The sequence below is a fragment of the Meriones unguiculatus genome, chromosome 18 (assembly GCF_030254825.1).
Source record: "Meriones unguiculatus strain TT.TT164.6M chromosome 18, Bangor_MerUng_6.1, whole genome shotgun sequence".
Lineage (NCBI taxonomy): Eukaryota > Metazoa > Chordata > Mammalia > Rodentia > Muridae > Meriones > Meriones unguiculatus.
The window spans coordinates 48,326,197-48,353,660 of NC_083365.1; the positions used below are offsets into that span (position 1 = coordinate 48,326,197).

General features: G+C 49.1%; 1 protein-coding gene across 2 annotated transcripts in view; it reads left to right on the plus strand.

The window, feature by feature from the left end:
- The first annotated feature begins 9,339 nt into the window (after positions 1-9,339).
- The window catches only part of Cry2 (cryptochrome circadian regulator 2), a 31,335-nt gene continuing 13,210 nt past the window's right edge, over positions 9,340-27,464 (plus strand). The window contains exons 1-6 of one of the 2 annotated variants that reach the window (XM_021639315.2): positions 9,340-9,582; positions 17,093-17,201; positions 19,488-19,630; positions 21,110-21,294; positions 21,892-21,980; positions 26,701-26,841. In XM_021639315.2, coding sequence (XP_021494990.1) covers positions 9,371-9,582; positions 17,093-17,201; positions 19,488-19,630; positions 21,110-21,294; positions 21,892-21,980; positions 26,701-26,841 — 879 coding nt within the window. In that variant the 5' untranslated portion in view covers positions 9,340-9,370. Of the gene's footprint in view, positions 9,583-17,092; positions 17,202-19,487; positions 19,631-20,823; positions 20,936-21,109; positions 21,295-21,891; positions 21,981-26,700; positions 26,842-27,464 lie in introns of those variants that run through there. The other variant, XM_060371817.1, reaches the window with a different exon arrangement.

A 27,464-nucleotide genomic window follows, 5' to 3' on the forward strand; every position in this document is an offset into this window, starting at 1 on the left:
ACCAAGCACCTCCCACTAGGTCCCACCTCTTAAAGATGTCACCCCCTTTGTCCCAATCTTTCCGCTGGGAACCTGTGGCGTAACAAACCGTCTCCAAACAACAGTAGGCCTAAATTGCTACAACGTCTCACTTTGCAAGAGAAAACAGAAATCTGAAACTTTGTATTCAGTCTCTTGATCTTTAAAGGAAACTCCAGTCGTAAGATGCTGTGTAGCAAACTCACAGGCTGGCCTCAGCCCACGGCCCTGGCGTGGGGCTTTCTTGGCATCTAGATTCTTTGAAAGCTTGCCACATCTGTGAGAGGTTGAGTAGCACACAGGACCCGTGGCCAATGATGAAAGCAGGTCTGTAAGTCAGAGGCCACCATGCCCCAGTTAGCATGCCCTTCACCCCGCCTCCACAGGAGACAAGCTTCCAGAAAGATCCTTCTGGCAGCTTCTCCCACTTTCTGCAGCACTAAATAAGTGTGTGTAGGGATAAAGGACGCTCCACAGCCTTCTTCTTAACTTATTGCTACCTGACAGGGAGTCAGAGAGACCGGTTCTGTGGTTGACGTTGCTACTGTGTTAGAACAGTGTGAATTGGGAACTACCACAGGCTGGCAGTTATCCTGGAGAATGCTAGTAGGAGGCTTCACGGTTTGTTCTGAGGCAGTGGAACAGTGAATTCTAGCCTATCAATTTGCTCCCAGACTCCCTCGGCCCTCATAATCATCCTAATGTGTAGAAAAAGCACAGTCAGTTGGTAGCAGCACCGCAGTCTACCTACAATTTCCCCTTCTGAGAGAGCACCCATCATGTCTCCCGGCAGCCAGGCTCTGCCCCTGCCCAGGGATGAATTGCTTGCTGTTGGTCTGTTTCCAGTCACTAATCTCTGCCTATTGGTCTAGGTAACATGAAGCAGGCAGCTCTGGCCAGTGTGAGCTGGCAGGTATCATGGCAGAGAGACATCCTCCATGATTTTCCTCTCCTTACAGAAGGAAGGGGTTGACTGGCCATTTTGCTGGCCCTGCCATCACAGGGCCAGGAGGAAACTGGGTGCTTGGCTGGTTCTTATTTCGTTATGCACTCTAGCTTTCTGACATCCTAGATGCTCCCACGCACCTCAGGACCTTTTCCACGCTGTTCCTCCTATCTGCAGCGTTCCTCTTTTCTTCATCTAGTTAGTACCTACTGTCCTTTCTGATCTCAGCTCCAACTGTCTAATAAAGAGCACAGACTCAGTGGTGGAGGGAATTGGGCTAGAAAGAAAGACTCTGAAATGATGACTATAATTAATAATATGACATTCTATACTGGGAACTTGCTAAGAGTAAATCTTAAAAAATTCTTAACACTAACAAAAAGGTTACATATATATATAAACCTATGTATCTGAGGTGATATATAGATTAATTAGATTGATTACAACAATCCCTTTATACCATATTCAGACATCAGAACATTACATTTTATACCTTCAATGTATAACATTTTTATTTGTCAGTTACAACTCAATAAAGCTGCAAAAAGAGAGGAGGAGGGTAGGCGGAAGAGACAATAAGAAGGCCATGAGGCCTTAAAATAGAGTTTTCTTTAAGAGACAAAAGAGCGCCCCACAGACACGAGTGGAGTTTGTCCCGGGGTGGCTGCACTTGCAGAGGGAAATGCCCACAGGGTCTGACAGAAGGGTCTCCCTGCCGTAGCTGGTAAAGGGAGGCAGCTTTTACTCTCCTACAATTGCTCAGGGTTGGGCAAGTGAATCCAGGGCCTGTGGTGAAGACAGATGCCAGAGCCAGGCCTACTCAAATAAACCAAAGACTAAGAAGGGGGCACTAGGCACATGGGTCAGCAGCACACCCTCAGAGAAAACCCCCATCTCTCTCGGCCACTGGAGCCAGACAGCCTGGAGTCAAACCTCAGTTCTGCCGCCTGCCAGCTCTGCAGCCTTGTACAGCTTCTGGGACCTGGTGTTTTGTTTTTTTGAAACAGGGCCTCATGGATCCAAGACTGGCCTCCAGTTTCCAGTGTATCCGAGCATGACCTCGAACATCTGACCCTCCTGCCCCCCCCCCGACTGCTGAGACTACAGGTGTCTGTCACCACATCCAGTGTGTTTCATCCCTTGGTAACAGCTGAGCGGCCAGTGTGTGGAAGGCTCATTTTCAAGGATGCAGCCACACAAGCCACCAGCAGCACTCTTGCCTGCCGGAGTCTGCCAAGAGCCTTGGGAAATCCTGGCCCCCACATTGAGCCAGTTACCCTTGGCAGAAACGAGTAGCAATAGATCAGCCTTCAAATATTGTGCTAAATTAAGGCTAGGTATGTGCTCAGTTAGTAAAATGCTTGTCCGACATGCATGAAGGCTGGGGTTTGATGCTTAGCACTGCATCAGGAACTAGAGGCAGGAGGACCAGAGAAGTTCAAGGTATCCTGAGCTATATAGCAAGCCCAGTGCCTGCTCAGGCTACATGAGACCCTGTCAAAAAAAAAAAAAAATAGCTATGAAAGAACACAGACATACGATTCTGTTTATGTGAAATGCCTAGAATTGGCAAACCTCTAGAGACAGGAAATAGATGGGTGGCTGCCTCAAACTGTCACTCACTTCCTCTAAGGTGGGAGGAGAGAGGAGATGCCCTAAAATTAGATAGCGGAGGCGGCTGCACAGCTCTGGCTATAATAAAAGCATTGACTTGTGCATTTAAATGGGTGAGTTTTTTTGACATGGATGCTATGTCTCAGTAGAGCCGCCTGGAAAGAACGGTGCTCATATTCACCGCGGCGCTCCGCACAAAATCCCGGAGTGGACATAGCCCTGTGCTTGGCAGCAGATGACTGGTGAAACCCAGGCAGCGGACCACAGTCATGCAGTACTCCATCACAGGCGTTTGTTCTAGAAAAGAACGGGGTCCTATTTGGAGATCTCATCACTTAGAGAAAGCTTAAGTTTCTCTCTCATCAAGGCCTCCTGATATACCAGGTGTGTGAAGCCAAGACCCCTTCAGTAGGTTTTGAGTGTGCCCCCAAATCCATGGTGCAAAGAACAGTACAGAAGACACAGAGACCATCATGGTCCTTCATCATCGTTCTCCAATGTCATGTACAATACTTTTGTGAGGGTGGCATGGTGGTTTGTTCGTACCAGAAGCGCTACAGGAGCCTTTGTGCTTCCCTGTGATGCCAGTCACAGCATCGCTGGCGGGCAGGAGCTATCCAACCCCATTACAGTCTCCTGGGAAGACCTCTACTCTGTGAGGGCTGGCCCATCCCTGTACATGGCTGTATTGGAACAAACCAGACACGGAGGGACAGATGTCGTGTGCCCCCCACATGTGTGAGAGGCACTAGTTTTCAAAGCTGGACGGGGAGGAATGGTGACCTGCTGTTTGATGGGTATAGGGTTTCCGGGCGGGATGATGCAACATGATTAAAATGGTTAATTTGTTCTGTACATAACTTACATACAAAAATAGGAAGGGGCTGGGGACATAGCTCAGTTGGCACAGTGCTTGCTTGGAAGGCACAAAGCCCTGGGTTTGATCCCCACCATTACATAAAAAACTTTTTGTGTTAGTTCACCCCATAATGCTAGCATTTGGGAGGTGGAGGCCAGAGGTTCAGAAGTTATTATTCTATACTTAATAAGTTCAGGGTCAGTCTAGGGCTGGAAACATTGCTCAGGTCTTGCAGAGGACCCAGGTTGAGTTCCCAAGACCCACGTGGCAGCTCACAACTGCTTTGTAATTCCAGTTCCAGGGGATCTGACACCCTTCTCTGGCGTCTGTAGGCTCCTGCATGCACGTGGTATATACAGACTTACACAGTCACACACACAAATATACATAAAAATAATAAAATAATAAGTTAAAAAAAAAAAAAAACAAGATCAGTGTGGGCTGTATGTGACTATATGTCAAAAACTCACAAACTAGCACTTAGAAAAAGAGGAGAAAGAAAATGAGATAAGGTGCAGCCAGCATGCAGAAATCAAGGTTGAGAGGTCGCTGCGCAGAGCCTCAGAGGAGACTAGCAAAACAGGGAATGGGCCACCTGCGGCCCTAGCATAGAACCACAACACCCCGCATTCTGTGCCTGCTGCGTTCTGTGCCTGCTGTGGAGGGTACACATTCCGGCCTCTTCTCACTCTGCAGATTGGCTGCCTGGTGCTTGGTAAACTCACCTGGGCAACACTCAAGGGCCAGGAAGTCAGTCTGGCACCCGAAGGGACTGGAGGCCAACGTCCACTTTGGAAATGTGTGCTTTAAAAATGAGTATGGAGATGCCGGGTTGAGGGCACCCAAATCTGCACACGACCAGAAAAGCCGAGATCTGAATTCTGTTCCACCTCAGAGCTCCCCGCCTCGTTTTCATTTGCAAGAATTCCTTCTGTATTCTGGATGAAGCTGCTTTGTTTGTTTCGAGTTTTTGTCTTCTGAGACAAATTCTCGCTGTGTAACCGGAGCTGGTCTCCTAGCTCTAGATTTGAGCTCCTTTGGAGCTATTAGGTCACCATGCCTTCCTCTATTCTGTTGTTTGTTTTCCAGCTCACTGTTTTCGATAAGCAGATGTTTTTAAACTTGACGAAATTTAAAACCCCAGCTTATTAACCTTTCTCTGAGCGGGCACTTTTCATGTCTTGTTCAAGAAATTATTCTCTGCATCCCCAAACAGTGAAGTTCTCTGTTGTTTTAGTTTGCTCATTGGGCACAGAGTCAGATCATGTAGGTGTTGAGAGACAGTCAAGTTTCTCCCTTTGTTTGTTTTTCTTAACACTGGGGTACCTGATTGACCCATTACCACTATAAGAAAAACCATTTTCCCTCACTTCCCAAAGACATCATGTCATGAATAAAATGTTCACATTTTTATTTTTTTTAACAATGTATTTTTTTTATGTGCATTGGTGTGAGGGTGTCAGATCACCTGGAACTAGGGTTACAGACAGTTGTGAGCTGCCACGTGGGTGCTGGGAGGTTCTTTGGAAGGGCATCCTTCGGATGGCTCTTAACCACTGAGACATCTATCTCTCCACCCCCCTCTCAATTTTGATTTTTGTATTTTATGTGATTGAGTGTTCTGCCTGCGTATGTTTGCACATGCCCAGTGCCTGCAAAGGCCAGAAGATGGCCTAAATCCCCTGGAACTGGAGTTACAAATAGCTGAGAGCCACCATGTGGGTGTTGGGGACTAAACCCCAGCCAATTCTTCAGCCCCTGTTCACTTATTCTCATGGTTCTGCTTCTGGGGTCTTAGTTTTGCGTCATTTGTCTATTTACCTTGCTCTCATCCGATGCAGCACCTGTCATTCTCCCCGTCTCTGTTCTTGTTTTGATTTTGTGTTTTGAGACAGGGTTTCTCTGTGTAGCCCGGGCTGTCTGGAACTCACAATAGACCTGGCTGGCCTTGACCTCGGAGATCCTCCTGTCTCTGTCTCGAGAGTGCTGGGAATAAAGGCGTCCCCACCACCACTGTGTTTTTCAAACGAAGGGGGCATGGAGACATTAAGAAACTTGTCCGAGTAAATACGCCATTTACTAGTTAACGGTGGATCTGCAAACCGAACTAAGAGAGTCTGGAGTTATACTTAGTGCTTTCAAAAGGCTTAGCGGTTCCTCAAACAGAGTGGTTGAAAGGACGATTTTTTTTTCTTCTTTTTCTTTTTTGTCTTTAGGTTTGGGCGTGTCTTCAGAGGTTGCGCTAAGACAGGAGCCCCGACGGACCCGTACTTTCCAAGTCCCACCACTGGAGGGCGTGAGCACCTTAATCTCGCCGCGCATGTCCCGCCCTCTGCGTGATCGCCTCTCCACCAATCATCAGATATTTACACAAAGGGCGGGTCCAAAGCAGAAAGTTTTCCCATAGCCGCTGCACAGAGGACTTTGACCTAAGGAAATAGACAAAGCAGGGCTGATTGGCCTTAAAGATCTTCATGGAAGACAGCGTTCCCTTTCCGGCCGTCACCTTGAAGTACCGAGGCCTCCCCTTCAGTCCTCTTCTGTCACTAGTGAGAGCTGAAGCGGCCTGTCCTTGCCTGGAAAACGGGGAGGCAGGGAGCTCTGAGGTGGCAGGGACAGAATTCAGATGTCGGCTTCTCTGGTCGTGTGCAGATTTGGGTGCCCTCAACCCGGCATCTTTATACTCATCTTTAAAGCACACATTTCCAAAGTGGACGTTGGCCTCCAGTCCCTTCGGGTGCCAGACTGACTTCCTGGCCCTTGAGTGTTGCCCAGGTAAAGTTTACCACGCGCCGGGCAGCCAATCTGCGGAGTGAGTCATCCTTATCAACCTGACTACGTCAGGCACACAGAAGACAAAGACGATGACACAGCAGCGTGCAAGCGCTTCGCACCCAGCGGAGGCCATACTGCGCCTCCCTCTGCCTCAGATGCTCGTGGGCAGGGTCCATGAGCAGTAACTGAGCTGTTAGGCTTATCTTTGTTTTTCATCATTGCTTTAACTTCTGAGGGCTCTCTCTCTCTCTCTCCCTCTCTCTCTCTCTTTTTTTAATGAATAAAAGTCTCATTCACTGGGTCACTTATGGAACACATGTCATGTGTAAGAAAAGGCCTGGAAATTGCAAGGAGGGCAAAATTGGATCTAGAAGAGCAGCTGCTCACTGTGCCCAAGGAACTATTACCACACCCCTGCCGTATCTATTCTGAAAGTGACCGGGGCTGGAGAGATGGGTGGCTCGGTGGTTAACAGAACTGCTTGCTTTGTGGTGGTCTGGATGAGAAGGGCCCCCATTGGCTCAGATACTTGAATGCTCGGTCTACAGTTGGTAGAACTGTCTGGGAAGGATTAGGAGATGTTGCCCCGTGGGAGCTGGTGTGTCGCTGGGGTTGGGTTTTCGTGTTTCAAAAGCTGAACCCGCCCCCCCACCCCCGCCTTAGCCTTCTCTGCCTCATGCTGGTTGATCCGATGTTTGTGCTCAGCTCTTGCTCCAGAGCTGTGTCTGTGTGCCTGCTGCCATTTTCTTCATTGTCACGGTCACAGACACCTACTTTCTGGAACCATGGACCCCAAATGAAATACTTTATACGTTGCTTTGGTTACGGTGTTTTGTCACAGCGATGGAAAATTAACTAAGACACCGGCTCATCTTCCAGAGGAGCAGCGTCTGGCTCCCGGCACCTACATCAGGTGGCTCGGGACCTCGTGTAGCTCCAGCTCCAAGGGATCCGGCACCCTCTTCTGGCCTCGCGACTTCCGCATGCAGGTGGCATCTATCGACAAATGTACACACACATAGAAAGAATAGAAGCAAATTAAACAGCAACAGCTGACAGATGGAGCAGCTTGTCCAGGGTCACACAGAAGCACGCGGAATCCGAGTTCAGCCTCTCCATGATTAAGATAGGGCACCCCCTGACTGCAGAGAGCTCACAGTACATAGACATAGCATCATGGGGGGCTGGGGGGAAAAAAGGAGATTTACCCCCTAAAAGGACATTTGTGAAAGAACCACCTCCTTAGCCTCCCTGTTCTCTTTCTGGAAGGCCCTCAATGTTGTGGGGACCTGAGGAGACAGAAGGGAAAGCAGAAAAGGAAAGGAATGGGGGGCTGGAGAGATGGCTCAGTGATTAAGAGTGTGTACTTTTCTTGCAGAGAACCTGGCTTGTGGTGGTTCTCAGCACCCACATCGGGGAGGGGGGCTGGTAATTCCAGCCCCAGGAAACCCTCCATTCGGGAATCCATTAGGCATCTGCCCTCATGGGCATGTATTTATACATACATACGCATAACTGTACTCATACATACATACATACGGCTAAACATGAAATTTAAAATAATGAAAAAAATTAATGGGTAACATCAGTTCACTCATCAAGCACTTGCAGAAGAGATTCAAAAGGGTGAGAGTCAGGCAAAGACTAGGATAGACTTTAAGGCTCTGGCTAGCCTAGCCTCTTACTTTTGATTCATATGATCCTTCCGTGCCAAGTATTGAGCTAGGCCCAGGAAATGCAACTGACTGTTGCCAAGGCCCCTGCATGCCAGGGCTTATAGTCGGATGGAGCAGACACATGATAGCTAAAAAATTCCAGTGCTATGTGCTAAGGCCAGAGATTAAACAAAGCACCAAATGAGATGAGGCGCTCTGCGGGCTGGGCCCAGGAAGCTGGGGAATGACAGCTGTAACAGGGAAAACAGGGAGATACAAAGGCTGTGGACTGGGGCATGTGATTTATGTGAGGGAACAACATGTCCAAAGCCCTGGAAATGAGAGCATCGTAATGACGCTCTGGTTAGAGGGTGGTGCCAATTAATGCCCTTAACTTGCTGACTAAAATCTAGATTCTTTCATTGCTCATTCCCAAGAAAGGTTTCTAAGCATGGGGTCAACACAGGAACAAATGGAAACAATTATCCACTTAATACCTCCAGCACCCCAGCCATCTTAGCCCACGTGCAAACATCCGTTGACTCCATTAATCAGCAACCCCTGTGTTAAAATCTCCAAAGAATCAAAGGGCTCCCAAATGAGAAAGAGGGGGATATTTGCCCTCCACATCTGTGATTACCGCATGGAATCCAGTTCAGAGTTCTTTGCACAATAATGGCACTGTGTCTACTAAATAGAAAGTAAAAAAAAAAAATAAAAAATAAAAATCATTTGAGGGCATAATTGCGTCAACCCACATCCTCTGCCCTTTCTTCCAAACCCACTTTCGCCTCATACAAGGGCTTCTCCTTCATCCATATGTCTTGCTGCATGCAAATGCCAAGATTCTCTTCTAGAAAGTGGGTTAAAAGCAGAAGCTTTGAAACCGGAAGATTCGGAATCTTACTGGATTCCTGGTATTGCGCAAGTCATTCAAACTGGGGCGCCCTAAGCTTGCTTCACCTACCGGAGAGGACCAACAAGCATCTGTTTCATCCGTGTTTGTGGCAAGAACGTAACCGGAATGAGATGAGAATAGAAAATAGGACAGTTTGTGTAAGGCAATCAGCGCTCAGCGTGGCCTGTGAACAGTACACTGAGCTGCAAGAAAGGGTCAGGTGACACATCTGTCACGCCCTGGCCGGAGTCACCGCAACCCGTCCTTCCCAGAAGCAGGCCAGAAACGCGAAATGCGTAGGAGATCCGGGGTCCTTCCAGACTCAGCCCACGCGGGGCGGGCGGCAGCGCTGTCCTGCGTCACCGGCGAGTGGCTAACAAGCGGGGACCACACATGGTGGGAACGTGAGGGGGCGGGGCCTGCGCCGGCGCCGCCGGCCAATGGAACCGAGGGAGGGCTCCACCCAATCACAGAGGCGCGGCCGATCCCCGGGGGCGGGGCCGTTCCTGGGAGAGGCTGCATCATAGGCCGCTGGGCGGGCGCTGGGCGGGCCCCACGGTGTGGTCAGGGGCGGAGCGGCAGACCGCCACCCAGTACGGACGGCGATGGCGGCGGCTGCTGTGGTGGCGGCGGCGGTCCCCGGGCAGTCTACGGGCGCAGATGGCGCGTCCTCTGTGCACTGGTTCCGCAAAGGCCTACGGCTCCACGACAACCCCGCGCTGCTGGCGGCCGTGCGCGGGGCACGCTGTGTGCGCTGCGTCTACATCCTCGACCCGTGGTTCGCGGCCTCCTCGTCCGTGGGCATCAACCGATGGAGGTGAGGGAACCCTATGCTGTGGGGTGGGAACACCGAGCGCACCCCCCGCTGGACCCGGGAACTCCGGCCTGCGGTCACACGCACTCGCCCCGTGTTTCTGGGGGCAGGCTGGGGGACAGAGGTCACGACCCTCTGTGCAGACGAGACTCTCGTCAGAAACGTGAAGTCGACCTGCTGGAGGACCTGCAGCCAGTCCCAGGCGGAATGGGGACTTGTGGTCTTGGGCTTTTAGGGGTGTGCTGGGGGAGGAGCGAAAAGCCTTTTTCAAGAGAAGGGGCCCCTCGCCGACCCCCTTCACCCCCCCGCCAGGGCTTTCCTAAGCTCGGATTTGTTTGAATCTCTCGCCCCCACGCTCCTCCCTTTTCCATCCTGGGTAACCTCCCTACACAGACAGCCGGTGTTTAGGGGGCCCTAGCTTAGCATTAGCTAGTATTAAAAAGATCCCAAAGGCATCTTCGGGTGGCACCTCTTTATGTCTTGACCTCTAGAGCAGTTCTTACCCATTTTTATTATTGTTATTTATGTATTTATTTATTTATTTATGCATTTGTGCGTTTAATGGGAAAGGGCTTGCCATGGCGATGTATAGACTGAAGAGGACGACTTGCAGGTTCTCATTGAACATACGGTTCCAGGGATCGAACTTAGCTTGTCAGGCTTGGAGTCAGGTTCCTTTACCTGCTGAGCGATCTCCCAGGCAGATGCCTTTGCCCGCTGAGCTGTCTCCTAGGTGACCCCCTTAACTCACCTAAGAGGATCCTCACTGTAGTTATAACTTTACTGGAAAAATATTCAAAAAGGACATCATCCCCGATCAGCCCTTCCTCCTGTTGTGATGAAATGGTTTTTAGAGGACAGCTGGATCGTTGTTGATGAGACTTTTAGGTGCCGATGTAAGGACCAGGAACCACAAAACCCACAATATCAACAGCCGCTGAGAACTCCCAGGAGGTTGAGTCCTTTCCCTGCATTGTGTGGCACAATTAATAGTTAGGTAGCTGATGTATTTTCTCTGTAACCAGTATTCAGAAACAAGACGTTTTGATACATCATGTACCCATCAGTCTTTAAATGCCTCCTAGCAGTAGCTTGGTTTGTTTGCATTGTTATGGGAGGTGTTTACTTATGGCCTTGTTGCACAGAGGAGCAGGGAAATTTCCAGGAGACAGCACCCTGTTCTTTCCTCACCAAGAGGGGTTTGCCCTGCTAGGAGAGCCAGTGTTCCTAGTAGCACATCTATTAAATGCCCCTTCCTGCCCCATTTACACAGAGGGAACAACTAAAGATAGTCCTGCGGAGAGCCAGCCCACACTGTTTTCAGGCCGCGCTATTACTCTGTCTTGCTCCAGTTTCCATAGATAGGAGGTTGCATTTGACAAGCACCGGCAAATGACCATCTCTACTGTGGACATTAAAACAAGCCTCAGACTTTGCCCTCCCCTTCCTTTTGGCAGTGTGCCAATCTGGACAGAGTCAATAGAATCTGACTCCGTTTGTTATGTTGTCATGAAGATGTTTCTTCTTTTACTGTGATTGTAGGGAGCATTGCCTATGACTGCCTACTCCTTTGTGGTAGTGGAGGTAAAAAAAAAAAACAAACAAACAGGAACCTGCCCCCTCCCCCCCAAAGGTGATTCAACTCTAATACACTAAGAATTTTATGGGGTTTTGTGGGTCACCGTTCTGTACTTGCACTTTTGAGAGAATGAAGCAGGAAAGGAGGGAGGCAGCTCAGATGCCTGGGTGATAGGCATGCAGATGCTAACTGAGAGGTTATTCTGTGTGTTGTCTTGGCTGGTAGGCCGCTGGTAAGCATGGAGGTTAACAGCAGGCTCAGATGTACTCCCACAGCCTCCAGAGCCTGCATAAACAACCATAATGGAGGAGGAGGTCCTCCGGGCCATGGACAAAATAAGATGGGGGACAAAGTACAGATGGGTTTTTAATACTGGTCTCATACTGGAATCATTTGGATCTTTGAAAGCTCCGTGGGCTCCCCTCCCCCATATCTGAATCAGTTGTCCTGGCCTGGCCTGGGTTGCTTTTTTTTTTTTTTTGGCCATTGCAGCTAAGCTTCAGAAGCCCTGAACTAAAGAACCACAGAGAGCCAGGCAACCCGGGGAGTGTGTTCCTTCAGTGCATTGACCGGAAGTCTAATTAGCTTCAGCGTTCGGGAGAGTGAGTTGAAATAGCACAAAACAGATCGAATATGGTAACTGCTCTTGGGCCTGGCAGCAGGCACACTCCAGCAGCCCCGCCACTGCCCTTGGGCCGGATGGTTTGAGAGCAAGGGTGGATGCTGTTTGGTGCACAGGGTGGCAGGCACAGAGTTGCTTCCCCCTCCCCCACCCCCAGCTGCACCTCTGCATAACTACAGTGTGTGTAATCTTCCGGCTCTGCTTTTGGAACATGGGAATAGCCTAAGAGAATGAGGCTGCAGCATAATGGCCCTGCCCCCTGCTGCTTCAGTAAGCTGCTCTGCCCAGTCTCCCTGGAAGGGTGGGGTCCATCTGGCAGAAGTCGGAGGTCAGAATCTGTCGCCTCTGTCACACTGGCTCCCTCCCCGCAGATGGAATCTGATTAAAAGAATCACAGCGTAGACTTTTGAGAGAATGAGGCAGAAAAGGCGAGGCAGCTCAGATGCCTGGGTGAAATCTCAAATCGTGCAAGGATGCAGACATCAATTGAGAGGTTATTTTGTGGCTGTTGTAGCTGGCAGGCCGCTGCTAAGCTTGTACATAGATCTAGATGAAGATCTAGCTATGTTGGCATAGAGGAAGACTGCTATATTCATAGCAGTCTTTGTGATAGTAGGAAGTCTATGGGCCAATTCTAGCTCTGCGACTCCCAGGAATGTTTTTCTAGCACCGATTTGCCATTTTCCTCTGTTCTTCCTTCCCCAAATTTGCTGTATTTACAAAGGAGGTGCTACATTCAAGAACCGAAACAAAAAGCAGCTGTGAGTGGCTTCAAGCTTTTAAAAATAGGTCAGGCGCAATCCATTTTTAATTACCTTCTTCTCCCTGTCACAGCTTAGATGCCAACCAGGGTTCTCCTCCACCTTTGTGGAAATCCTTTTGTCCCTGGCTCTATGGTGCATCTCTTTTAGGAGCTGGAACAGAGGGAGTTGGTAGGAGTATGTACTCTCTTAGCCATTTCTCTCAGACATTAGCCAGTGCTATGGGATGGAGACTCTCATTACCCCGGTAAGAAAGAGCATGCCTCTTCCTAAGTGCTCCAAGCCAAGTGCAGCCGGAGGGCTGGAAACTCGGTCAGCAAGAAGGATGTGGGCTCTGCAGTGCTGCTGGTACAGAGGTTTGTGTTCCTTGAGCTATTGAGCTCAAGTTAATACACTGTAACCCTAGCAAGGGGCTTCTGTAGGTCAAGTGCTTATTTGCCCAAGAGGGATGAGATAGAGCTCTTTAAGATTAAGCACTCCCAAAAGAAAAACAAACAAAACCTATATTTCTATCTGAATGAGATTTAGAAAGCAGTCTCTGCCACAGAGTGTGGGGTTAATCTTTTTTTTTTTTTTCTTTTCTTTTTTTCTTTTTTTTTTTTTTTTTGTGGGGCTTGAACTCTCTTAATTTCTTTCTTTTCTTTTTGGTTTTGGTTTGTTTGCTTGTTTGTTTGTTTTTCAAGACAGGGTTTCTCTGTGTAGTTCTGGCTGTCCTGGAGCTCACTTTGTAGATCAGGCTGTCCTTGAACTTAAGGATCCACTGCCTCTGCCCCCCAAGTGCTAGGATTACAGGCATGTGCCACCATGCCCGGCTTCTCTCTTAATTTCCTAGAAGTGAATTTCCATCTATTAAGATTCTCTGTTACCAGTTTGCCAGCCCATAATATTGTTATGCTTGAAACAGAGGAATTTGGTCAAGGACTTTCTGGACCCAAAGAATTCACTCTTACCACCTTCTCTCTGTTAACAGATAAAGCAAGTGTTTCTAAACACAGCCACTGCTGTCCCCAGAGAAGGTTTCCCTGAGCAGAAGTATGCAGCTGACTTGTTCTGAAGGGGTAGCCTCTTGGAGTTGTTGAATGACAGTTTTCTCTGTAGTTTTGGGAATCCCAATTTGGTTTCCTCCAGTTCTGTGTGTCCTGGCTCCAGGGGTCTTATGTAACTCTAGTGCTTGACTATTCAAAAGAGTGAGCCCTGGCTGCTCCCTGGGGGGCGGGGGGGGGGGGTTTGCTCTGCATTTTGGCCATGTGAGCTCCACTTAGAGCAAAGGTGGGGATCGGACCCAACTCCAGCCCTTCCAGTGCTCAGGCTGTTTTCCTTTGTTCCCCTCCTGAAGTAAAGAGAAGTGAGCAGGTGCAGAGGAGGGTTCCAAAGGAGCACAGGGAAGGCCCATTCTCCCCGGTTAGGAAAGCCCAGGCCTGTCTGGTGCATACTGTCCAGGAGCAGCTTGCTCCAGTTCCTTCAGTGCTCTGCAGATCTACCACCAGGCAGATACAGAAGGTGATGCCATAGCAGTGGCCTCCCTGTCCCTGGCTGCCTGGGGCTGGAAGCTACCCAGGGACCTCCCTATATCTGTTGTCTCCTGGGAAGCTGTTCTGAGTTCATGCTGAGGAAGAGAGATAATGGAAGTAGTTAAGCATTTCTTTTGGGGGTTATGATAAGGGGGCTGGAGACAGGATCACCATGCTGGCCTTGAACTCATAGAGACCTGCCAGCCTCTGCCTCCCAAGGGCTGGGATTAAAGTCATAGGCCACCGCCACTCCACTAGGTAAGCATTTCTTAAGGGCCAAATAATCTGAAATAAAGATCTGATGGGGTGGGGATAGGGCACAGTAGAAACAAATTTGAAACAAAAAATGCACTATGTACTTCAAGGTTAAGGTGAAATGTATGCCACCGTAGAGCTTCTTCAGTTTTCATGACGAGTGAATTCCCAGGCACTCATATCAGAAGGGCAAATTCTGATCCTGTCAGTCAGGGATGGAGCCCAAGAGTGTGTGTGTTCTAGCAAGTTTCTGGTCATGCATAGCTAGTGCTGCTGAGCCTCACACCACATTCTGGAGAGCAAAGATCTGCAGAGAAGATGTTAGCCCTGAATTGAGCTTGGGTGCTCCCCAGGCAACACTGCCCACCTCAGCGAGCATTGCCCAGAGCAGTGGGTGTGCTCACTGCTGAGGCTTAGGAGCCTGGTAGCTGAGAACAGACTGTAGGGAGCTGCAGGGGGTCCAGGCTCCCAGTGCTGGCCAGTTACTCGGTATATTATGTTGGGGACATTACTTAATCTTTGAGTGCCAGTTCTTCATCTGCGTGGACAGTAATAGCATCTGCCTCACAGGGTGGTCTGAGAATTAAATAATACATGCAACACAAGTAGGATAGACCCTTGCTCAGGGAGTGCTCAGAAAATGTAGCTGTTGCCACTGTGAACTGCACCATTGCTTTGTTGCTAGCTGCAGACTTTGCCTTCTGCTTCCTGCCAGGGAAGACAAGGGTATTCATCTATGCTGTCGAGATGTTGCAGGAAGCTCTCCTTTTAGTAAATGAGTTCTAAAAATAAAGCTGTAAAGAAGACAGATTGCAGCATACTCTGAAACCTATATTTCCTGTGTATTTCAGTCTTAATAGCTGCAGATTGAAGTTCTCTGAGGTGTAGGGAGCTGTGAAGAGGAAGAAACTTAAAGTGTATGGCTGGGACATGGGGTCTTCTGATGGAAAAAACCTCTGCCCTGAGGGGTGGAGTTGTGCCCAGCAGAGCCTTGTGTTTTAGGTAGCTGAGGCTTTCTGCTCCCCTGAGCCTTCCTTATTTTTATTTTTATTTGGTGTATGTGCTAGGGGTAAAGAGCAAGGCCACAGGGAGACCAGTTTTAGCATTCAAAGGGTGTCAGGTCTTCTAAGTCAGAAAATCACAGGACAGGACCTTGAGGCAATCAAAGCAACCTTTAGGCTGTCAATCTCCTGTCTTAATCCCTTGAGTGAGCCTATGTGCTGTTTAACTAAGGTAAGCTCTGGGCTCGGCCCCTGCAGGAATGTGGGCCTGCAGCATTGGCCATGGGAATGGGATTGTGTCATTTTGTTTACGTCAGAGGCAGCAGGAAGGGCCTAGTTGTGATTGGCACCCTTAAGGCTTCTGTAAGTCTCCAGTAGTCAGGGACTATACCTCAAGGATCTGCAGCCAGTTCTGTGGAGTGACCATGACATAAGAGGCTGACCTGTTCAGGCTTGGACCCTGAGGATGAAGATAGGCATGTGGATGGACTGTCTGGATGAGGTTTGTGTCTGTCAGAGAAATTCCAGGCCCAGGAGACTCAGCCCAGGAGCAAAGCTGACTTGACTGAAGTGTTTAGAAATGGACACTGAGAAGAAAACATGGCTTTTAGAGTCTGATCAGCCTGGGCCACGATGCCAGCTCAGTCACTTAATAGCTATCTGCTTTGGTAAAATTCCTAACCTTTCGTTAGTTTCTTTGTCAGCAAAATGGGGATGGTTCCGTTTCCTTCAAAATATGTTGAGAGGTTCAAATATGCAAAGTACTTAGGAAGTATAATAGATTAAGAATAAAACTGATGACTTTGATTGCCATGGAAAGGCAAGAGAGGACATTTCACTCTGTCCCTGTTTATCACTAGGATTTTTGAACTGCATCAATAGTTTCCTGGTTAAAATGTTAATTTATTTAAAGTAACACACTGACAGAATTTACAAAGGTTTATTTCCTTTCCTTGTCCCCTGGTGACCCACTTCTCTTACATGGGCTCTTGAGTATCTGTGTCCCTATTATATATCCAGGCATGGCATGGCATCTGTCCAGACCACCTGCTCATCTTGATGAGAACCTAGTAGCCAGAGGAATGGACAGGCCAGATAAGTAATAAGATAAGTAATCTGCCAAATAGAGTCCCAGGAACAACTGAGCCGGTGTGTGGGGCTGTAGTATCAGAAATGACTGCAGCCCAAGCCATGTATGGTATCTCATGCCTGTAATCCCAATGCCTGAGACGCTAAGGCAGGAGGATGGCAAATTCAAGACCAGCCTTGGCTACATAGACAAACCAAATACACCGTGCTTGAGGCTCAAGGGTCTGTGGGACACAGAGAAGCCTGGAGAGTAAGCCACCTACCAACCAAAGGCCATCTTGTGGTTGTGGCTTTACTGTTAAACAGATATACGGAAACATAGCACTGAGAGCAGCTCACATTGATTGTGTGTATTCCATCTGATTTGATTTTCACAGTGACTCCATGAGATAACATTTTAGTAAGTCTCCAGGCTCTACTGTTAATCCCATGCTATGGTTGAGAAAACAACTAAGGGGATTAAGTCACTGCCTCATAGCACATAGCCAGCACTATAGTAAACAGGAAGTTAACACCATCACTCCTGAGCTGAGCGCAGGCCAGGTCTCCAGCCCTGCGTGCAGCTTACCAGGTTCTCCCTGCGCGCGTGTGTGTGTGTGTGTGTGTGTGTGTGTGTGTGTGTGTCCGTCCTCTCATTCACCACCTCCACCCCTATCCCACCCATGTTACTAACAAGGCTTTTGTGGACTCTGCAGGTTTCTACTGCAATCTTTAGAAGATCTGGATACAAGTTTACGAAAGCTGAACTCCCGTCTCTTTGTAGTCCGGGGACAGCCAGCTGATGTGTTCCCAAGGCTATTCAAGGTGAGTGTGTAGGCCTGAGAGGGAGAGTCTGTTGTCTGGCATCTCCCCAGAGTGAAATGCTATTCTGGCTGGCAAAATGGAAATGCTGTTGCCTGTCTGGCCACTAAAATGGCTGCTAGGGAGGTCGGAAGCAGAGACGGCTGGTAAATTTGCCAGCAGGGTGGAAACTGTTAAGGGAACAAATTCTGTACAGTCAGCGTTGTGTTGGAAAGATCCCAGCTCGGCCCAGACACACAGTGTGGTAAGTCCTTCCACTGTGCCGCTGCTGGCTTCCTTATGTTTCCTTGGCTCAAGCCAGGATGTTTTATTAGGGCCTGTTCTTGCCAAGGCTTTGAGGGTGGGGTTTCCTGTCTAACAAGGGGTGCTGCCCACCTTGACTTGCTTATTAGGGAAAAAGTCAGTCAAGCATTTGAGGGAGTGTCCCTGTTTCCCTATGGTAAGCAATTAATAAAATCTTCATTCAGGGAGCATATTGGAGGCAAGCCCATTTTCTCCTAGTTTCTTTAAAATGTGTCTTTGAAGGCACAAGCAAAGGCAAAAGTACTCATGGATAGGGCATTTTAGACCATTGCCTTTTATCCTGAGTAGCACTGCAAATTCTGTGCTGGGAGAGAAAGTCTAATGTCAAAGAAAATTGCTTCATAGTGTGTCTCCTCAACCCCCGTAATTCTATACACACCTTGAGTCACTGGACACTAGTTACTCAGGTTCTCTGAGGGCTGCCTGAGTCCTGTTTCAACCACTAACATGGGCTAACACCCACCCCCCATTAGCCCCGAGGGGTGGGTTTTATGTATCAGGTTTACAGGTGAGGAAGCTAGCATGCGCCCCTGGCCAAGACGGTGTCTTAGGCTCTGTGACACAGAGCTGTGTGTTTACCTGCCATTATGAAATTTGTTAGGCTGTGGCGAACATACATGTGTGTGTTAGGCTGTCGCTGTGGTTCAGGGCTAAAGCACTGGCTGAGGGTGCCACTTGCTGAGTGAGGCCCTGGGTCCCATCCCCAGCACAACAAAACCAAGACGATGGTAACAGAAAACATTTTGTCTTTCCTGTGCTTTCACAGTGCTCTTCTCTCTCCCTGTAGCTCAGAAATATAGATCCGTTGTTATTGAGCCACTCAATGTGTATTTATTGAACTTGTACTGACTGTCGGGCCGCTAAGGCTGATAAGGTGATAGTGATGCATGCACAACAAACACAGCATGATTTCTGCGCTGAGCTCACACGAAGATAGGCAAAACAGACAGGTAATGGCAACTTAATTGCCTGTGACAAATGTGCTGGTAGAAATAGGACAAGGCACAGGAGAATCATCCCGAGGGAGGTGGGGGCTGTCATTTAATGAGAATCTTCTTATTCCCAGGGTTATATGAGTATGTAATGACATCATCTATGTGAACCACTTAGCATAGCAAGGACTAAATAAATGTTTAGTGCCCTTGGACTTAGACAGGCTGGATATGCACGGCCAAGAACGCACCCCCTGGGCAAGACTGAATGAGGATATTTGCGAGTTGTTCCACGCTTTAAGGAACTATGACCACAGACTGGTTAGACTGTTTGCTTCTTGGTAGTTACATGATTTCTGTGGCTTGTCTAGATGGCTTTCAGTGGATCAACTTTCTCCTGCTGTTGCTAGGCGACCAGCCATTCCTACCAGAAGTGACAGAAAGCTCAGAAACAGTTCCCCTCTTTGCAGCCTGTAGCCTCTCCAGTTCGTTTGCTGCAACCTCCAGACTAAGGCTCGCTCCTCCTTCTCCAGCTCTGAGAGCTATTAGCTCTGTTTGCTTCTGGCCTAGGGAGTGTTGCTGTGGAAACCATTAAGACACTTTACATAGCACAAGTCTGCCAAGGAAACTAGGCCACAAGTTTGTAGAGTCTGAGGAGGCCTGGGAAAGGCTGCAGAGCTGGCGGGAGTTAGTGACCCTGTGTGTGTCTTCTCCGCCCGCTTCCACTGTGAGTCATTGCCTCTCTGTGGGCTGGGGGCTCCCCCGGGAACACTGTATTTTTAGCTTCATTCTCCCACCTCAAGGCCACGGTGAATGCACAGGGCCTTCCTACTGACTCCACCACAGCAGTGCTATGGCTCCTGGCTGCCTGCCTGTTTTCTGGGCCTCAGGCTCTCTGCTTTCCAATTTAAGCTATTGTCTGATGCCCTTCTTTTGTTCTGTAGCCATTCTAACATGCCTCAAGATTAGCCCTGTTCACTCCCAAAAAGGAGCTGAGAATGCCCGAGTCCCTCTTCTCCAACAGTACTGAGCATAACAGATTATCTCCTCACAGGAATGGGGGGTGACCCGCTTGACCTTTGAGTATGACTCAGAACCTTTTGGGAAAGAACGGGATGCAGCCATTATGAAGATGGCGAAGGAGGCTGGTGTGGAGGTAGTGACTGAGAACTCCCACACCCTCTATGACCTGGACAGGTAAGACATGGGGGCGCTTGGTAAGGTTGCTCGTGGTTAGGGTTGCTGATTTGGGTTCCTCTTAAGTGGAACTTGGACCAGTTCAGCACGAGGGCTACCTGGCTCACAAGGTACAGTATCTTCTAGAAACTGGACAAGAATGGGCCAGAGTTGGGGACTAAAGAAGTCACCGTGAGGTTTCCCAGTTTGAATAACAGAGTCTTGGTTAGGCCCAAGCAGTGTAAGCAGGGAGGATCTATCTCCACACAGGGTTTTCACAGATCTGTCTTTGACTCATTGAGCTTCCTGCTCTGCTCCCAAACTGTAATATCCTAACCTTGGAGACCCCATCTGCCACCCCTGCCAGCAGGCCTCTGCTCCCACAGACCTACTTTAAAGCCCTAGGACAATTCCTGGCTCTTCTCTGCCTATTTGGGTTTCCAGGCCATGTATTTTGATGCTGTTTGAGGGCTCTAGAGACCCCTGCAGGGTGCTGGTAACTGTGCCTTCTTGCCCAGTGGCCAGCCTCTGTGCTCTGTCCCCCCTTCCCTACTGGAGATGTCGCTCTTCTGTTGCTGCTGCTCCCTGCCCTCCCCAACCAAGGGTTGCCTGCCAGGAGGCTGGGTCACACAGCCGTGCACGTGAGCCAAGCCCTCAGGAGGAGAGGCTTGGTGTGGAGCCCTTCCCCTGCCACGTGCCAGAGGAGGGGAGGGACTGCAGAGGCAGCAGCCAGCTCCTGTCTGGGCAAATGGGGGCAGCAGAGGGAGAACAAAGCGGGAAATGAACTCACTCAGACAGGCAGCCTTTGCATAAGCTCCTTCTCAGGCAGCAAGAGCTGAGGAATCTGGCTGCCAACCACCCAGCTTTATACAGAGGCATGTGGCTCTTTTCTTCAGCCCTCTCGCCTTTCCTTCTTGCTTGTGGAAAGCTCTTGGCACGCTGCAGAACTCTTTATGTTGTTGTTGTTTAGCACACGCCCAGGCTCTGACTCGGGGAGCATCAGCTGCCCCCCACAATTCCGCTCTAGTAAACTAGCTAGGGCTAGCAGGAGGGTGAGCCTCCAAGAGAGGAGCATGGCACAGCCCACACCGCACATCCCCCAGCGGTTCCAAATGGGGTGGAGAGAGGCCCTTGGTGTGGTCAAAAAGGTTCCCCGAAGGCCCATGGGGGATTTTCTGTCTGATTAGAGAGATACGGTCAGTCTCTGTCTCTAGGCGTCTCCACGTGGACACCAGGGAACCTGGAATTGAGTCCCAGCTCTGGCCCTGCCTTGCTCCATTACCTGAGGCACCTGTTCCAGCTCTCTGGGCTTCATTTTCCCTCTCGGTAAAATGGAGATACAGCTTCCCCTGCGCCCCCCTTTCTACTCAAGAGGTGGGACCATGAGCTGATGAGGAGAGTGACCCTCAAGCTTCTAAGTCTGGGCTCTTTTTTGGGTGGTCAGGGACCCCAAAATAAAGGACCTCAGGAGTGACTTCAGATGTGCTTTGGCCTCTCCAGAATCATCGAACTGAATGGGCAGAAACCACCCCTTACCTACAAGCGCTTTCAGGCTATCATCAGCCGCATGGAGCTGCCCAAGAAGCCAGTGGGAGCTGTAAGCAGCCAGCAGATGGAGAGCTGCAAGGCAGAGATCCAGGAGAACCACGATGACACCTATGGCGTGCCTTCCCTAGAGGAACTGGGTTCGTATGTCTGTGCCACATCACACAGGCTGCTGCTTCCTATGTGGGATGTGGCTTTCTTGTTTCCTTCTTTGTCAGAGTTAGAAAATACTGGCCTAGTTGCATGCACCTGTAATCTCAGAATCTGGGAGACAGAGGCAGTAGAAACAGTTCAGCCTGGGCTACCTGAGGCCTTGTCTAAAACAAAACAAAACCAGAAAAAGTTGCTGTTACCCACCTACCTGACTTCCATGACCTGCTTATGCCCTGCCAGGCTGCTCCTCTTTGTTCCTCTCTCCAACAGAAGAGGCATGTCTGTCACTGGTCAGTGGGCTTCTCCACTAAGATTGCTAACCCAGTCTCTGGGTATTCAGTCCACCCCCCTCCCTCCCTCCTCTGAGACCATCTTCTGATCTGAATAAAGCTAGCCTTCTTCGTTTTAAGGGTTTTCTGAGTCCCAATAGCATCAAGTACAAGGTCTATGGTTTTGTTTAAAGAACAGATCAATGTGAATAATGGAAATCATTTTTATAACTGTTAATCACCTTAAAGGTGTTTCCTAAGCTCTTTCTGAGGTGATCTGACCTGCAATGCTATAGCCTGCTGTTCCTTTTGTAGGGTTCCCCACAGAAGGACTTGGCCCAGCTGTCTGGCAAGGAGGAGAGACAGAAGCTCTGGCCCGCCTGGATAAGCACTTGGAACGAAAGGTACAGCCCTGTCTCTGAGCCACAGAACTACAGCTGCACAGCAGGGGGTGTAGGTCAGGTTCATGTCAATCAATCTTCGATTGGTTGAAAACTGAAAACTCTTTCTGATGACAAAATTAACAGCAGCTTCTGGTTAGAGAGCTCACCCCTGTCCTGGCTGCAGGCTTACGTGCCTGACTGCACTCTCTCCCTTTGTCTGTCCAGCAGCCCCACAGGCAGACATTTGGCTCTCCATCTGACAGATTACAAGGCTGGGTTTAGAGAGGTTGAGTAACCTGCCTGAGGTCATACCATTTCTAAGTAGCATAGGGAGGCGTGGTTCCATGCCATCGCACAGTTTGCACCAGATTAACTTTCTTCTGTGGATAGGATTTGCTTACTGAAAGGGCATCCAACCAGGCTTGGTGCATACCTGTAATCTAGCATCGAAGAGGGCTGAGGCAGAAGGATTGCTTTAGTTTCCAGGCCAGAGTGGGCTACAGAGTGAGAACCAATCCACAGGACTGTTCAGTTGGTAAAGCCCCTAAGGTCAATTGTTAGTATCAAATGGCCCCTCCCCATCTTTATTGTTTCCTCCATGGCTTTGCATTCCATTTGCTTAGTTCCAGATAGCAAACAGCCCCTCTTCTTTGCAGAGGGACTCAGCAAGAGGAAGAGTCTGAGGCCCAGAGGCACTGTTCCATATTGTCCATGGTCCTCACCCTCTTGTGACCAGAGGAGCAGAGTAGCTTCCAAGGACTGAGGACTCTCCCCTCCGAGCTTCCTGGCCCTTCAGTCTCTGTAATCTGGCCTTTAAAAGCACAGCTTTTTTTTCTCCTCCTGCTCAAGTGGCAAGGTGTTTCACCAGCTGCTAGATGATAACAATGGTCTAAGGGCCCAAGATGGCCTGCTTAGGAAGGATCTTTCCCAGCCTCAGGAGTGCCCAGCCAGCACCTGAAGGCTGTGCTGATGGCCTCAGCCTTTCTTAGCTCAGCAGACTTAATATTCCCATCCTGATGTTTCTTGTTTAGCTGAGGCTAAAACAAGTTCCTCCAATCTGAAAGATGAAGCCCAGAGTCAGCAGCAGTGAGGGACCAGCTTTCTGTGTCTACAGCGAGAGCTCTGCCCAGGGCTGGGATAGAGCTTGGTGTGAGAGTGTTTTCCAGATATGTTCAAAACCCTCATTCCATCCTACCACCAGATGAAAGGAAAAAAGGAAAACAGACAGAACAAAATACCGGGCCCAGAGATTCTTAGGCTGTTTGGAGACAGAAGTTTGGTCAGGAGCAGGGGGTGGAGCAGACAAAGGAAATGGCAGGAGGGGTAAGACTGACGATGCACAGAACTAACCTGTGGCCTGAGGAATCCTCATCTTTATTACCTTGAAAGTATTTTGTAAGCTGGATGTGGTGGTACACATCTTTAATCTCAGCACTCAGGGAGGCAGAGGCAGGCAGATCACTGTGAATCCAGAACAGCCAAGGCTACACAAAGAAACCCTACCTTGAAAAACAACAACAACAAAAAAGGTATTTTGTAGAGTATTGCCCCTCAAATCACCAAATCAGGAGCCCATTTTCCACACACCTATGGATGCTACCCTGTCCTCCACTTACTGGGCAAACCAGAGGTACTGGATTGAAGAAATTAACCTTTTTGGTTCTTCAGATCTAAAGGGAGCAGCCATTTACATCGGGATGTTCTAGGAGCTAGAAAGACTGATGAATAGGGCACACATGGAAAGCTCCAGACACATTTGTTTCGTTGCAGATGGACTAAGGATTAGGAAAGCAGCAGGTCAGAGGGTTGCAGGAGCAAAGAGCATTGGGGTTAATTATCAATCAAGTGTTGTACTTGAAACTGGGGAGTTTTATAAACCATTATAACAGGAGTCTAAGGTGTAGCTTTCAGGCATAGAAAACACCCACAAAAATGAGCCCCAAGTTCAGCAAGAGTATCTGTTTCAAGAATATAAGTCAGAAAGCAATAGAAAAAGACAGCAGCCTCTCCCCTGGCCTGCACACATGTACACACATGCATACATATACAGGCACACACAGAAAAAAAACAAAATAAGATTTTGTTTTGTTTTGTTATTTTGGGGTTTGTTTGTTTGCTTGTTTGTTTTTCAAGACAGGGTTTGTCTGTGTAGCTTGGCTGTCCTATATTCATTGTAGACCTGGCTGACCTGGAACTCACAGAGATCCACCTGCCTCTGCCTCCCAGAGTGCTGGGATTACAGGCTAGCAGAAGTATCCAGTGTCTTTTGAGACACACGTAAGCAACCAAGTGAAAGTATAGGGGAAGATAGGCAGGAGGCGAGAGCCACATCTCCAGGGTTGCCAACAGCCAAGTGTTTGAGGGACAGTGGCAAGCAGGGAGCAGAGAGGTCTGGGCTGCTTCCGGCTGTGTGCCCTTCTCTGTCCTCTGAGCAGCCCGGCCCTCCACTCCTGGTGTGGATAGTGCACTGGAGGAGCTTGTCTTCATAGTCCAGTTTAGATACTATCTTAGCAGTAGTGGATGGAAACAGCATGTAAGAACGCCGGGTGGAACATTCAGGACTTGGTGAAGAGCAAGGGTGATAGCTAGATCTGTCCTTGGGCAGAGAGGTGGATCAAGGTGCTTTCTCTGGGAAGAGTCCAGCACATGTGTGAGCTTCATAAAAAGAGCAAGTTACACATGAGGCAGCCATGTGGAAGCAGCTGGGCTGCAGCTGTGGATGAGGAGAATGCCTGCCAAAATGTGGGCCCAGGGCAAAGGCAGAGCCCAGGGCTGTAACACTGGAGGGAACTTACAAAGTACCTGGAGCAGTGGTTCTCAGCCTTCCTAATGCTGTGACCCTTTAATACCATTCCTCATGGTTGTCACCCCCAACCATAAAATTATTGTTAATGCTTCATAACTGTAATTTTTGGTATGTTTATGAATTATAATATAAATACCTGATATATCCTGTGTATCAGACACCCTCTTCCCCAAATGGGTCATGACCCACAGGTTGAGAATCACTGACCTAAAATGACTAGCAGCTAGCCAGGTGGAAGACACGGAGTGGTTGAGAGAGACCTGTGGATTGGAAGACAGATGAGGGGCGAGCAGCAAGCTGTGGTGCTGGTTAGAGTGCCCAGAATTCGAGGACAGCAGTGCCTGAGGACTCCAGTGGAAGAGGCTGGGAGCTGGGTACCAGCACAGTCAAAAACAGCGAGGCATGAGCAGGTAGCTGGGAAGTAGAGGAGAGGGCCAGTGCCAGAGCCACTGGCTATCACAAGCCCTTTGTCATGTTGGTTGTTTTGGTTTGCAGAGGAGAAATAAGTTAATTATTTCGTATTCTTGCATGGAAATTGTGGGGGAAAGTGTCAGGTTCCAAAGAAACCTAGCTCCTCCCAGCACTTCGCACCCTGGCCCCTACCTGTGGAGTCGGAGGTGGGGCTGGGCTTCCCTTCCCCCAGCTTCTGATTCCATATAATCCAGCCATTTCCACCACGTGCTCTCTTGGCCTCTTGGTTCTCACCTCCTCTTTTGATCCTCTTGCTCTTTCTTCTCTTCTTCTCTCCTCTCCTCTCTCTTCTCTTGCTCCCCCTTCCATGGCCCTTCAGTCTGGACTTTTCCAGATGCCTCTGACTGAACTTTCCCTCATATCTACAACAATATCCTTCTCTTCAACCATACTTTGGAGCAGCCATGTTTTTTTTCAGAGAGTAAGAGGGTGTGGGAAAGCTTGTCAGTGATACTGGGTGTCAGGCTGGAGAGATGGCACAGAGGTTAAGAACACTGTCTGCTCTTCCAGAGGTTCTGAGTTCAATTCCCAGCAACCACATGGTGGCTTACAACCATCTGTAATATGATCTGGTGTCCAGGCAGAACATTGTATACATAATAAATAAATCTTTTAAAAAATGATACTGGGTGTCTGAAAATTGAGGTGTTTCTCCACCTGGCTGAGGAAGGGTGATGTTTTACATAAGCTGCTCCTGCCTGCTTGTCACAGGAAGAAAGGACACCTGAAAGCTGAGGGGGACATGTTAGAGTGGGCAGGAAGGAAAGGTGTTAGGAACAAAGATAATAGTATGGAGATTCAGGTCTAAAGTGAGACTCCCAGGCTCTCTGCAGCCTGTTTCTTACCAGGGCCCTGACCCCAACAGAGTCACAGAGCATTTTGAGCCCAGTTACTCTGTAGAAGATGGTGGCATAATAGATATTCCAAGTATTGTTAAGGTCTCGTGAGAACCCTCCTCAGAACAGTGTATCTGGAAAGCAGAGTAGCGTGCCAGGGCCTGTGGGTGAGGAAAACAAGACCACTAATGTAAGACAAGAGGCCACAGAAGTGAATGGCTCTGTTGGTCTCTGGAAATGGGTTGGAAGTTTCTTGTTTTCCTGGCTGTTTAACAATAGTGAGAAGTCCCTGGGTGTCCTACAGGCTTTTGGTGACAAGAGCAGGGACTGAGCTAGGAATATTGTTTTCTTTAAAGCATATGCCTTCCCCTCTTCTGTGTAATTACAGAGTTTGTTCCATGTTCTAAGCATTCTTTTCTACTTCATTTAATCCCTAGAGACAGGGAATGCCCTTATTTAATAGCTAAGTAGCTGAGGAGCTGAGTAAGTCATCACAATGATCCCACAGCCTGAACATTGAAGTCAGAGCAAGAACATGGATGCCTCTCTTTCCTAGAGTGGAATGCACACAGTGTTCAAGGCCTGGCTCCTCACTCTGTAACACCCTTCTGTCACCTGTCTTCTGTAGGCCTGGGTTGCCAACTATGAGAGACCTCGGATGAATGCCAATTCCTTGCTGGCCAGCCCCACGGGCCTCAGCCCCTACTTGCGCTTTGGATGCCTTTCCTGCCGCCTCTTCTACTACCGCCTGTGGGACTTGTATAAGAAGGTGAGGGGCAGGGAGTACACAGTCCACCTAGGCACAGCACCTGTTGCCAGTCATCTCAGAAAGGGCCCTTCTCTCTGGCTCTGGGACCGGGCTCTGAGAGTCCTGGAGACACTCAATTCAGAGAAGCAGGAGATGTCACCAAGAGGTGACAGCTGTGCACAACTGAGTCACCGGTGTGAATGAACCTAGATTCTCCTGTGGTTTTGAAGACAAGACAGAAAAGCTGGCCTCAGGGGCTTTAGAGGTGGTCCATTCACTAGCAGCTGGTAAGGCTTGGGACCTCAAGGTTGGAGGTGAGCGGTTAGGCCAGAGGCAATCCTAAGCAAAAAGGCTCAGCTGCCATCACTGGAGCTGGGACCAGAGTTTAAAGGGAAGTCCAAGGGAGGCCTGGAAGGGTTGTATACAGGACTGTGCCATGCAGCCTGGAGCCTCTTGGCAAAGCATTCCCTGGAGAAGCTCCTGAGGTCATACTGTGTCTTTGCTTTCTAAGTGTTGCTTTCTCAAGCCCAGCCAGCATCAGCTTCGTGGCATGGGGTAGCTTTGGCAATTAGGGGAGGTCATCATTTGTATAGAATCAACCTAATCCTTTCCTGTCTTGGATTGTTGCTTATACATTATTTAAC